The following is a 13,039-nucleotide window of genomic DNA, read 5'->3' on the forward strand; positions in this document are numbered from 1 at the left end:
GGAATTGAACGACCTGATACTGAAGGACATCTTCCTAAGGTGGGGACATCCTCAGGTGGATCTTTTTACCTCCCGGGACAACAGGAAATGCCAGCAGTTCGCCTGCTGGTAGGGGCAGGGCTCCAGCTCCCTGGGCGACGCATTCCAGATACAATGGAATGCCATGACGGCATACGCCTTCCCGCCCACACCCCTGGTCCACAGGGTGATCCGCAAGATAAAGGAAACCTAGGACCTCAGCATAATTTTGATAGCTCCTTGGTGGCCAGCGAGACAGTGGTTCTCTGAGCTACTCAGCCTATCAGACCACCCATTCACCTACCCCTGGGTCCAGCCCCTCTCCTGACCCAGAAGGGGGGGGCAGGGTACTCCACCCAGCTCCTCACAAACTAGCTGTCACAGCGTGATTCCTGAGCAGGTCACTCTGAAACACTTGAGCCTATCTCAGGCTAACCTAGAGATCATCCAGGGCGCTAGAAGAAAGGATACTAGGAGCCAATATAAGGGTAAATGGTATAGATTCTGTCATTGGGCCGACTCTAGGGAGATCAACCCTCTTAAGTGCACCTTGGACAACGTGCTCTGTTTTGGCACACCTCGCGCCACTACGGCATACAGGTGGATACGTGCTGCACCTATCTGGCAGCCATAGGGGCTAACAGGAATTCGGAGGAGGGCCTCTTCTCCTCCTCCAACCCGCTGGTCAAGCAACATCTGGCGGGCCTCCACAGGCTTTACCCGCCTATAAAGAAGCCCCACCCAGTATGAGACCTTAATGTTGTGTTGTGCGCCTTGGCGCTCAATCCCTTTGAGCCAATGGCGTCTGCAAACATCAGGCTGGTCACCGTGAAGACAGCTCTGCTCATGGGCCTCGCCTCAGCTCGCAGAGTCAGTGAGATCCAGGCGCTGGTGGCTTCAAAGCCATACACCACCTTTCACAAGGACCTGGTCGTCCTGTGAACGGACCCTGCGTTCCTTCCCAAGGTGACCTCTTCCTTCCATCTCAACTAGGAAAGTCTTGCCCACTTTCTTCGCTGACCCTAAGGACGAGCCTCAGAGGGTCTTGCACCGTCTGGATGTCAGACGTGGGCTCAAATAGGGCCTCAAATACTACCTGGACCGGGCCCAGGACTTCCGCAAGTCGTAAACCTTGTTTGTCACTTTGGTGGGTCAAGGCCCAGTTATTAGGCCTCCATAGCACGATGGATGGTTGCGGCCATGAATGAGGCCTATGAGAGGCAGCTCAAACCAGTGCCAGTTAACTTGCATGCCCATGCGATCAGAGCCAAGGCCACGGCCATCGCGTTCCTACGGCATGTGCCGTGGCAGGTCATCAGCAGGGCGGCTACCTGGGGGACCCCTTTGGCTTTCTGTAAGCACTACTGAGCAGCATTCGGACAGGCGGTTCTAAGAAACCTGTTTTCTTAAGGCAGGTCTCCTCCCCCATGGGGCTACATTCAGTTGTAATCGCCCATACAGTATGGATGAAAGGGACTGGACTCGAGAGTAATTAATAGTTACTCACCGTAGTGACTAACGTACTCTTAGTCCATAGTTCCCTTTCCACCATACGTCCCGCCATTTCCCCCCCCCCGCCCCCAAGCCCCCTAATGATACTCGTGTCATCAAGCAATGCTGAATATTGTTGATGCGTCTATGGGGACTGAGGAGGGCGCCGGTGGGCGGAGTCATGCAAGCGCATTCTCCCAGGGCTGTGCCCCCACGCGCCTTTAAATTTAAAGGGGAAGATTTTTCAGGTGAAAAAGGTTCCGTCTCCCGTCCCTCGCGAGGGATGCCCCTGCAGTATGGAGGAAAGGTGACTATGGACTAAGAGTACGTTAGTCACTACGGTGAGTAACTATTAATTTATAATTGGATCATTGAATGTGGATTGGATGTGCATGTTTTGCGGCAGAGGAAGGACCCCATTATAAATTCTTGTTGCATTTATTTAAGCTCCGATTTAGAGTGAAGGTCGTTTTTGTTGCTCAACAAAAGCTTTCCATCCACACCAGCATCCACTATTATACCTGAAGAATGTATGTGGAAAGCCAGAACATGGTAAATGCCCACATCACACAGTGGAGACAGAGCTTCAATGTAGCTTCCAGTATCGAAGGGGAACATGGGTGAAACCACAAATCAACATGCAGTTACTATCCTTGGCTAGAGAAATCCCTTTGGCATAGGGAAACCACTGCTTTTGGTGGGAAGCACCATGATTGTTTTTCTTAGTCCAAGACATAATGTGCTTCATGGAAACAGTACTTAAGCTTGTCATCTTTCCTTAAAGTGAATAAACTTGGAGGGGGGGGATTAGGGTGTATTGTCCTGTTCCTCAAGCAGACTTTTCTGAAGGTTTAACTGACTAGTGAACCTAATGGTTTCTCTTATTGTGAGATTTATGGAATACATACCTTGCTTCAAGGAGTGATGTACATACCTCATCGAGAAGGCCAATGATTTATGGACTTGATATAAAGCGGTACTTGATAAGGCTTTGACTGATGAGAGAGGGGGATGCAACATTATATATTTTGGTTGTAAAAGAACCGAAGGCCAGTGATGAGAATATGATGATGACAAAAGCGCGTGATACAGAAAAGTAGTTCATGTTCTGGTGCTTGTTTCACTCGTGGTCTTGGCCCATGTCTGTCTCCTATTCCCAGAGTGTCCCTGCCCTGCGCTGAATTGGAAGGGACCTAAAACTGCTTAACATAGTTGTCTAATCAGGGCTGTGTGCAGCCTGTCACTGCTCGTGCTTTCAAAAGCGATTACGTAGCATTGTACTCTGTATTTGGTTTTTTTTAAGAGCTCGCCAAAGAGCAGCAACATAAATATCAAAAGGTGAGACGCATGCAAATTAGTTCGGAATTAAATCGTAGAGCAAAGCATTAAATCAAGCAGTAGCAGATACAGGAAATGGTCCTTGAGTAAAGTGTGGAAAGGGGAGAAGCAGAATGAATGTGAAGTGGGAGAGCATTCCAATGTTTAGGAGCCAACAAGGAAAATGTTCGGAAACTGGAATGGGTGCAGGGCGGGCGAGGGACAGACAGTAGAAAGAGGCAGAACAAAGGGAATGCGAGGGATCGTACATTGAATCTAGAGAAGCCAAGTAGAGAGGGGCTAGACCATGTAGACATTTGTGAACAATACATAAAAGCTGTATGAGAATGGAATAGCAGAAAGTGAGCCTGAGAAGGGAGGCAGAGATAGAAGAACAGGGCGGAAGATGATGGAGAAAAGCGAATGGAGGCTTTAAACATATTCCAATTTGACAAGGGCATACGTAGGAAGCCTGACCAGCATTGCAGAGCAATTATCTAATCTTGGTAAAAACAAGGAAAGTAATACGACTTTTAGTAGCATGAAACATAAGAAATGGGTAAATGTTTGTGATATTATAGAAGGCCAATGAAGAGGATTTAGGCAAGTTGGAAACATGCAATGAAAAAGATAGGATTGTGCCACAAATTGCACCAAGATTCATAGAGGGCTGAATGAAGATGCGAAAGAGAATATTTGTGTCATCTGTCTAAAAGTAATACGAAAGCCCAAAGGAAGCAGTGATTTTCGATAACTGAAGTATAAAGAGAAAACGTAAAGGAAAAGCAGCTGAGGATTGACCTTCGCAGGAAACTGAACATGTGCAATTTGAAAGGTAAGAAGCAATCCATTGATGAGCAGAGGCGGAGATCTCAAAGCAGAAAGAGTAGACCACAGCATAGCGTCCTCTACCGTATTAAATGCTGGCAAGAGTTCTGATACCAGCGCTGAGGATAGTTTAGAGTGACGAGACATACGAGAATTTGACTTGAAGTGCAGTTTCGGCAGGGAGACTTAAGTCTAAAGCCTGACTGGTCAAGAGGTAAAAGATTGTGTGAATTAATAAAGGATTGCTTTAATATAAAGAATCCACAGAGGATATACTTTGGGGATAATTACAGATGGAAGAGGATCAGTTGGGGCAGTAGAAGGATGCGTAGCTGTATCTGAACTCCAGGAAAAGGAATATAAAATTTGCATGATGAGAGAAGAAGCCTGTGAAGGGGACAGGGGTGCTGAGGGAAGGAACACAGTCCATAGATTGTCAGTTTTAGAGGTGAAGTAAAAGCAGAGTGTACCAAAGAAATGGAATAATATGGAGGAAGGAAGGTAGCATCTGATTAAGGATATGGAAAAACATGGCAAGGATGAGGAGAGAAAGAAGTAATCCATGTGGAATAGTGTTTTTTTAGCAAGAAAAAGGGTGTTGTCATAGGATGTATGTAAAGCAGAAAGACTATCAAGATCAGTATCCAGTTTTTTTTCCTGTGTGCTCACTGCATACAGAGCAGTATGTAAAGAACGAATGGCCGTAGTAAACCATTGTGTTAGTTTTTTTTTTCTTGGAAGGAACAAATTTAAGGTATAGAGGGAATCCAGAGAGATCGGAGTGGCTGAAATCAGGGCAGACCTGGAATCCACCATATCCCATGCATTGAAAAGAGAGATGATGGAGAAATGAAGAAAGTGATAGATGAAAAGATCAAAGTTTCTCGGGTTGGAATGAGATAGACAAGAGTGATTACGGGTAGGAGAGCTTGGTGAAGGAAAGGGGAAAGTCAAAGATAGGAGAAAGTGTTCCGGGGAAAGAATGGGCTGATGTTTCAAATGGAGTCAAAAGATTAGATTGAGCGATGAACCTGATCTGCGAGACAGTGGCAGAGACTTGCAAAAGATAATTGGCATCTAACATGGATTGAAGATATAAATTAATGTCTTCCAGTAGAAGAAAAGGGAATCAGATGGATATAAATTGGAGATTAAAATGTCCAAGTCTTCAAAGAAAGATGACCGGAAAAGAGAGGGTATGGTTTAGAAAGGGGCAAAGTGAAATTTGAAGAGCGGTGTGTTACAAGAAAGTATGGACCATGAAGATTGATTGAGAATTCCCGTACCACCCCCTGTTTCTGTAAGATGAGGGGAGTGAGAGAGACACATTTGTGAAGAAGAGAGGGCAGCAGATAGCAGTGTTGATGGTAGAAATTCATGTTTCCGTAATGCAGTGAAACTACTCATTGAGACGGAAAGTGTATTTAGGGAAAAGTTGATTTTATTGCTGTAAGGGAACCATGGTATCAACAGTAAGATGACAGACGCAATTGATCACAGTTCGAAGTTGTTTATTGATTTAAAAAGGGTTTGAAAAAGGCCCATCCTAAATCTACATATGGGAGCAAGCTACGACCATCAAATAACGCAGTCCTAGTGTTGTCTTGTCAAAACAAAAAAGGCCTTTGCTAACAAAAACCTATTACCAGCCCTTACTCTAATACAACAAAACGTGACCGGGATGTGAAATGCAAAATAGGAAATGTTCAAAATAATATGTCAGAATGATGGAGCAATAAAGTTTCCTTCCCCACGTTTTCAGCACGGGGTAAGGTAGAACAGTCTGGCTCAACATTCCTCCCGGGCGCAAGCCTATCTTTAATTCTCTTGGGCATTTCTTGGGATTGAAGACTTTCGATTGTGCTAGGGATTTTTCTTAGACCCTCGCAGGACCACTTTGATATTTTTATCCAATCTCAAAAGTTCTATTTGCAGTACTTCTTAGGAAATCTTTCGACTGTGCACCCACGTGGTGCTGGACCATTCTATCATGTAAAAAAGTGGGCCTTTCTTCCTGCCTTCCCCAATGTTCCACTTTTAACTGGATCACCTCACTCACCGTTTCACCAATCTTTCATCAGTGACACTGTCGCGGCTGGCAACCTTTGTTCAACATAGCTCAGCCTTGCACACAAGTTCTGAACTCACCAGCTGCCTGAAGATACGCCTCCCTCACCATGCCACAGCCTCTCTCGCTCTAAATCGACACCTTGACTACACGTTCTTCTGGCGTCTCCCAATTCCTCTTTTTATGCACTCTGGCTTTTCCTGGTCCTCTGTGTTCCTGACTTCTCCCCAAAAGTTCTTAAGGTTCTCCCTCCATCGGTTTCAGAACCTTCCTTAATGGTTTACACAAAGGTGTCCCTCAGCCGGGCTCGGACCCCTCTGTTTTCACAAAGAACCGGTTTTGGACTTTCAGTCCGAGAATGCATTGTGGTATATTTTGCTCCCACTTCAAAGCTCCCCAAAACGTCATTCCATGGCTTTGGGAACTGCAGGGGTTTCAATGGGGATGTGTATTGAGGTCAGGGTCTCACGCCTGCCCCTCAGAGATATGGGCTCGCTCTGGTGTGGCACTGCCAGGAGACCGCAACTGCCCCAGGTTTTGCCACCTGGAGGCAGTTCTCTCCACACTGCAGCCTCTCCTGTATTCAGAGGTCCAGTGTCTGGGCGGTTTACTCCTCCTCCAGGTCGACCAGGGTCTCTGCAGCTCACGTTGGCTTCCTCAGGCTTCTTGGCACCTTCCAGGATCCCCAGCTTGCTCCCAATGCTGTTTCTGGCACTGCTTTTATGCTCTCAGCTAGAGTTGATTGGAGTCAGGTGTGAGTAGCTGTCTGTCCCTGCCTGATCTCATTATTGGGACAACATGGAGACTGCCCATAGGAATCAATTGCCCATTGATTCCTATGGGCAATCCTCATGACTCCCATCTGCCTCTTCTTCCCAGTCCTTGTGTATTTCAATAGGGGAATGGGATTATGGGAATTGTGGTGTTTAAAAAAAAAAAAAAAGAATAAAGATGTTGATTTTTATCAGGCAGAGGGGTATGATGGGAATCTGTTTACAATATCCCATGACAACTGAGGGGATGTCGAGTAGGGGTGTATCGGAACGTGAGCAATACCATTTCTCGCCCGAGGGCGTGCCTCCCATAGTCCCGAAGGACCCCCCTGCCCAGGTGATCTCCTTCGCTCGTCCGCCCGCAGCATTGGGATGTAAGAGGGATGGCCCTCCCCATGCCACCTGAACAAAGGATCCCCAGGAATAACCTCGGAGAAACGCCTCAGATTTCTCACATTGCACACTGACCAAGCATTCTAGAGGGCGACTAAGATTGGGGGGGTGGGTAGGTGTAGATAGGTAGAAATAGGAGGGACTACAGTAGGTTTTTGAAGTTCCGCAAGTGGGAATTGAAATGAGGAGGTTGCGTAAAGAGAGACAAAGATTGAGCCTGTCTAATATTATAATTAAAGCCGAAGAGATGAGGCACAGATAGAGAGCAGAGAACAGCTGAAGTATATGGAAATAAGGGAGTTTAAAACACATGGGCCACAATTTGTGTCTCAGATAATTCAACATAAACTTCCCTAAGTGAATAGAACTGCAACGGTAGAAAAACAGAGCTACAGTGTTGTGAACTGGTGCTAACAGGGTAGTAAACTGCCCTTGGCAGTCAGCCCTTTGAAGGATGCCAGTCGGGCGCCCAGGGCACAGATCTAAAGTAGCCCTCCGGCGTGGTGAGGAGGTGGGGCTGGATGCCACGAGATGGCGCATCAGTCGGGAAGCCGCTCAACACCAGGTGCGTCCTGCTAAGACTCAGCAAAGGTTCACAAAGCGTTCCAGTGTGGTGAAGAGGCAGGCTGGGAGTTGAGATGGCGTGCGGTAGGCAGGGAGCCGCTCAACAGGTGTGTCCTGCTGAGTCCCAGGACAGGTCAAAGAACCCCTCCAGTGTTGACATTTGCCAGGTTGGCTTTAATTTAGCCAATCTAAGATGTATGATCCTATGCCGCATAAGGCGTCGGGAGAGTGTTGTGAATAGGGAATGGCCACAAGCACCAAGGAATTGAGTCACCATAGAAGTCTTTTTATCCTACTCCTATGTCCTTGCTATTCCCTGTTCTTAAATGCAATCATAAAATGTACTCTCTCAAATTAGCTCTCATTGTTTCTACTGTCACGAGATGTAACCGGGACACTGTATTTCACGTGTTAGCATGACTTCTCACTTCCCTTATTGTTCACCCATTCTAAAGGAGAATGAACATTGTTTGGCAATTTTTGAAGTGCAATTTGTTATAGAAAATGTGCCAAATTTGTATGTAAAGGCTAGTTCTGTTTGTGAAAGATGTCTCAGTAGATGGTTGTAATTTTTTTTTCAGGGATCAGTGGAGTGTAACACAAATCCTTTCCCAGTGCCTTCTTTGCCAAATGGTAGCTCAAAGCCAACAAGACCTCTGCTTAAGTTTGATGAAAAGTAAGCGTTCTTTTTTTTTTTTTTTACTTTTTAAATATTTTTTGTTGATTATTTTGTCATTGCAATAATCTTTCTATAACTGTGGTTCTTTGACTTCAGTGGTGACATGGATGCCTTACTTCCCTTTCTCCCATCTATCCCTTATTTAGACCATATCCAGCTGAGCATTATCTAAAGGAGGCCAAAAAGCTGAAGCACAGAGCAGATGTTCTGGTAAGCTGCTTCTCCTCAAAAAAATCTAATTTCTGGAGAATGACTCTGTTCTTTATGTGCATTTATAACCAAATACTGAATTGGTTGGGCTAAATTGGGCTACCCTCTTCCTCTCTGACCTCCATCTAATCCAGAATAGGGCAGCAAGACTTATCCTTGGCCTCAAGCCCAGGGACCGCATCTCTCCAGCCCTAAGAACTTTCCACTGGCTTCCGGTTGCTGCAAGGAAAAATTGTGAATCCCTCTGCATCATCCATAAGGCTGGCTGGGAATCACGCTATCTACAACTTGCTCTTACTAAATACTCTCACACTAGACCTTTACGTTCATCTGTACCAACTCTGTGTCAAATGCTTCGCTAAACAGAGGGCTGGTGGCCGATCTTTCCTCAGCAGGCTCCCTCCTATGGAACAGCCTCCACGTCCGTACCACCCCCCCTCCCACCCCTCCTCTTCGCCTTGATCCGGATCTATTCAAATTCCAGATGCTCCAAGACTTTCCTTTTCATCCCCACCTTCCCTTCCTCCATCCTCTGCTAATCCCACAGTTGTTGAGATTGGTGATCAGGGCCCTTATGTGTCCTTCTGGGCCTTGGCACCCCCCACCCCAATCTCCTTCAGCCTTTGCCCGCACTTACCTCTGCACTCACTGGCCTATGCCATTGAATGTCTGCACTTATCCATTTATTGGCTGCTTGCCTCTCCCTAGCACTTCCTCCACTGGGCACTTCTGCTGCTCATTCACAGGCACTTTCCCCCCACCACCTCTTCCCATCTCCTCTCTCTCTCTGCACTTGCACGTTCTGAATGCTCACAAGGCCTAGTAGGTCTGTCTTTATCCTTCATTGTTTTAATTGTTTTCCATCCCATGATCCCTCCCTGTTGCCCTTTTGGGAGCTTTGAAACACAATTTACGTGCTGTGTAAGCGCCTAACAAATGCACAATAAATGAATATAGGTAGAAATGACAATCAACGTTTATATTTTGTAGAATGTGAATAATTGTTGTATGGAAAAAGAACACGTCCACCTACATCAATCGGATTAAAATTTTAGGAAAAGCCCATGGGCAGCACTAGAGCCATATATGGTCACACTGCAGGCCAAGAACCTTGATAGAGAAGAACTTTGATATTACCCAATCGTCTCCATTCAGGATAACTAGATATGTTGAATGTTACTTGATAGGATATCGGGGCCATCCAAAAGTATGTGTTTAGACAATGATGGTGAGCTACGGCTGTCCAGAAACAGCGGGACTCATACGCAGTGTGAGTTTATATAATCCTGATATATCGGATACTTATCTGTAATTATATGCATGTTAATAGATTTGTCTCTGTGAAGAGCCCCCCTGCTTTGTCATCTCACTCTACAAGCTTCTAGCGCAACCTGCTGATGCAGAATATGGGTTGGCCTTTTCACAGTGTAAACTATTGAAACCCACCCAAAATCTGTTAATTTTTATTTTTCACCTCCTGAAGTAAGCTAGGCAAATATAGCGAACTTTTTTTTTTATATATATATATAGAGTTAATAAGGGTTTGAAATTGAGGGGAGCCTAGAAGAGCCTGGTTAGCTTGATGACAATACATACCAGGAGCTACTTTTGGCTTACCAGGCCAAGTGATGCTGGACAAACACCACTGTGGAATTAACTCTGTGTGTTTGAAACAATCTATAAATCAACATTAGGACACATCTATATGACATTTTAAAGCATAAGGGGGTAATAAATAATGGACACAATTATGTTTCCATCTTATGTGGAAGTAAGATTAGTGAAAACGCTATGTACTAGTACCTCCTTTCTGAGTGGTAGATCCTGGTCACTGCTTGATACCCAGGAGCTGCTTTTAGCTCCTGCATATCGAATCTAAATTTCTATCCCTGGAGCCTGTATACTGTCTTGTGTTGGAAGCTATCATGTCTGTCTTGGGTTAAAAATAGTTCTGCCCTGTTATGCTCGGATACATTCTCTGGAGCTAAATGCATGTTTTTGAGCCAATTTGAAAACCCACAATACATTGCTCAGTGCCTTGGTTATGGCTTTCCGGAGTGGTTACTGGTTGGTGATGTGGTATGCGTGGCTTGTTAGCTAAAATGGCCTATTCTACTATGTTCCATGATATTCTCCAGCATTAGATTCACGTGCTGTTAATGTTACCTGACGGACTGGGAATCCTCTGTAACAAAGCTGTTTCAAGGAAACACCAAGTGCACTCACTTTAGTCTTCAATTAGACTTGTTTAGGGTTTACTCTCTAGCCAGTAGGCAGTGCCTCACTTAGCTTTGCCCATGGAGCTCCTCTTTAGATTCTTTGCTCAGATTCCTTAAGTTATAACTTGAAACTACAGCTTCAACATTTGCATCCTTTACAAGCTGCATATAAGTACTTTCTTATTGTGGGGTATGGGTGCTTCTACACTCATTGGGTACTCCCAAAAGAGGAGCATACGTTTACTCTTGTGTTCCTCCAGGATTATGGTCCTTTGATGCACGTCTTACTCGTCTCCACATGACTCATACCAAACCCATAAAGATCCTTTTAAAGTCCTTCTGTACGAACCATCCATGTGGAAAATGAGCATGATTACCACATGAATGCCTTTACCCCAGCCACAATTTGGACATTTTTGCTCAATTTGTCAGTCTTTTTCCAACAAGACTTTGAGGGACAGGCACAGGTGACTGCTTACCTGGCTTGATGAGTGCACTGTGGCCTTGGACTCTGCTTCAGTGAGGAGCTGTGCTTCACTGTATCCTAGCAGGCCCCCAGAAAGACATCTCTTCTAAGAGAGCAAGATCATATGAGGAGGTAAAATGGTGAATGAGGATCATACCACCTGGGCTCGTAAGGGTTCTCAATTACCCCCAAATCCCTCCACATGTCTTAGAAAATAGAGTCTCACATAAAGCATCCACATCGCCAACGATGGACCAGACGACTCAGTCCACAAAATCCTCAACAACTGCTTTTCTGTTGGCCAGACAGCTCCTCACACGTCAGTGACTCAGTCAATGAGGAAGTCATTAATGCCTTCATCCACAGTGCAAAATCCCTTTGACACTGTCCACCTCATCGATGACTACAGCATAAACGCCTGTGCTGTCTTCTTGGTCGATGACCTTGTCGAAATGCCATCATGTCCAAGTTTTCGATTATGTAGGAAATGGCTCTCGCGGCTACAATTACTTCGGGAACGTCCTAGTCCATGCATCTGTAGAAGCAGGTAAGCTAGGAGACCCAAACAGCCTGTTTTCATGCTCTAGCCTTAAGCTGCGGCCACTGTGTCAGACCCTTCCAATGTCCTTTGGAGGGTATCCTAGAGCACATCATTGACACAAACTTTGAATGCTTGTACAGTGTTTTTTTTTTTTGTTTTTTGAAGGAAAAGGAGTAGTTATCCGGGTTACTTACATCACAACCCTTTCCTCCTCAAATAACCTAAAAGACCACACCGCAACCAATGGAACAGCCTGGCTGTTTACAAGATTGTATACTAATTGACCTTTTCACAATCGACCTCGGGAGAATTTACCTAATTTATAAGGTCAATTAGGACATGTATGCGGGGGGAAACCACCACGCAGCCCCCCACCCAATCCAAAACCCCCTGCATCCCTCCACCCACTCCCCTTGTATTTATAATCCAAAACCAACCCAATACATATATAAAATGACTAAAATAATACAAAGGTCAATTGTGCAGAAGGTCAATTGTAAAAGGTAAATTTGGGTAATACCGTTTACAACGCGCAAGAAGGCATGAAGCATATTATCTGTCCTTGGACATTTTTAGCACCTTGCAAACTTTGGTAACTGAAAATCAGACGTGGGTTCTAACTATTCCTCCAAGAATTAGACCCTCTACTTCCAGGGCCACTCCAGCTTTGGGCTCCGAAATGCTGCCCTCCAAGGTTGACTCCAGTTGAGCAACAACCAGCTCTGCACCAACCCATTGATGTCTCTTCGGACTGTTTCCCAGGACGGCATGCATCCAGATACAGCCTTCACTCACACCTTATCCACTGACGAATTTGATGACTTGGTGCCAGCTGATGGAGACCCCCCAAGAGCTCCTAATATTGCAGCTTTTCATACCATTTTTCATGAAGGCCAAAAATGTTTGACCTTACCAGTGGAAAAGGTTAAATATACTGTTGTATCTATTCCAATTTTAGACAATATTTGGGAAGATGGACAGTAGCCATGAAGAATCCCTTCACCGGACCCACAAAGGATAGATTTGATTAAAAAAAAAAAGATACAGAGCACAAGATAATGCCCCAGAGTGTCTGCACACGCAGCCTAGGCTGAACTTTTATTGTCTCGGCGACGTTTAAAGAGGTCCACTAATCTTTTTCCGCCAGGCGCCAAGGGTGGGTGGCAGCTTGATGCATTCAGTAAACAAGGGTTCTCCACAGCAGCTACCACCATTAAAGTTGCCAACTCTCTGGCCATCCTGGCGTGATATGAAGTTCTGGTTCAAAATCAGCCCTGTTCTGGATTTCCACCCCGACGACAACCTCTAAGCCTTTGCACTGCTTCGAGAAGGAGAATGTGCCTCTGACCATGCCATTTCTCTGGGCGTCGATATTGTCAATACAGGATTGTGCCACATGGGACAACTGAGCAGTCTTGTGGCACCAACGTTGGCTGGAGACCACACATTTTAGACCAGATGTACAGGCAAAA

At 45.4% G+C, this 13,039-nt stretch overlaps 1 protein-coding gene across 2 annotated transcripts in view; it reads left to right on the forward strand.

The window, feature by feature from the left end:
• Positions 1 to 13,039, forward strand: part of AFF1 (ALF transcription elongation factor 1) — an 811,017-nt gene that overhangs the window by 650,110 nt on the left and 147,868 nt on the right. For both annotated transcript variants that reach the window (XM_069630442.1, XM_069630443.1), the window contains 2 exons: positions 8,034 to 8,128; positions 8,278 to 8,341. In XM_069630442.1, coding sequence (XP_069486543.1) covers positions 8,034 to 8,128; positions 8,278 to 8,341 — 159 coding nt within the window. The remainder of the gene's footprint in view (positions 1 to 8,033; positions 8,129 to 8,277; positions 8,342 to 13,039) is intronic.

The sequence above is a fragment of the Ambystoma mexicanum genome, chromosome 6q (assembly GCF_040938575.1).
Source record: "Ambystoma mexicanum isolate Mex_15411 chromosome 6q, UKY_AmexF1_1, whole genome shotgun sequence".
Taxonomy (NCBI): Eukaryota; Metazoa; Chordata; class Amphibia; order Caudata; family Ambystomatidae; genus Ambystoma; species Ambystoma mexicanum.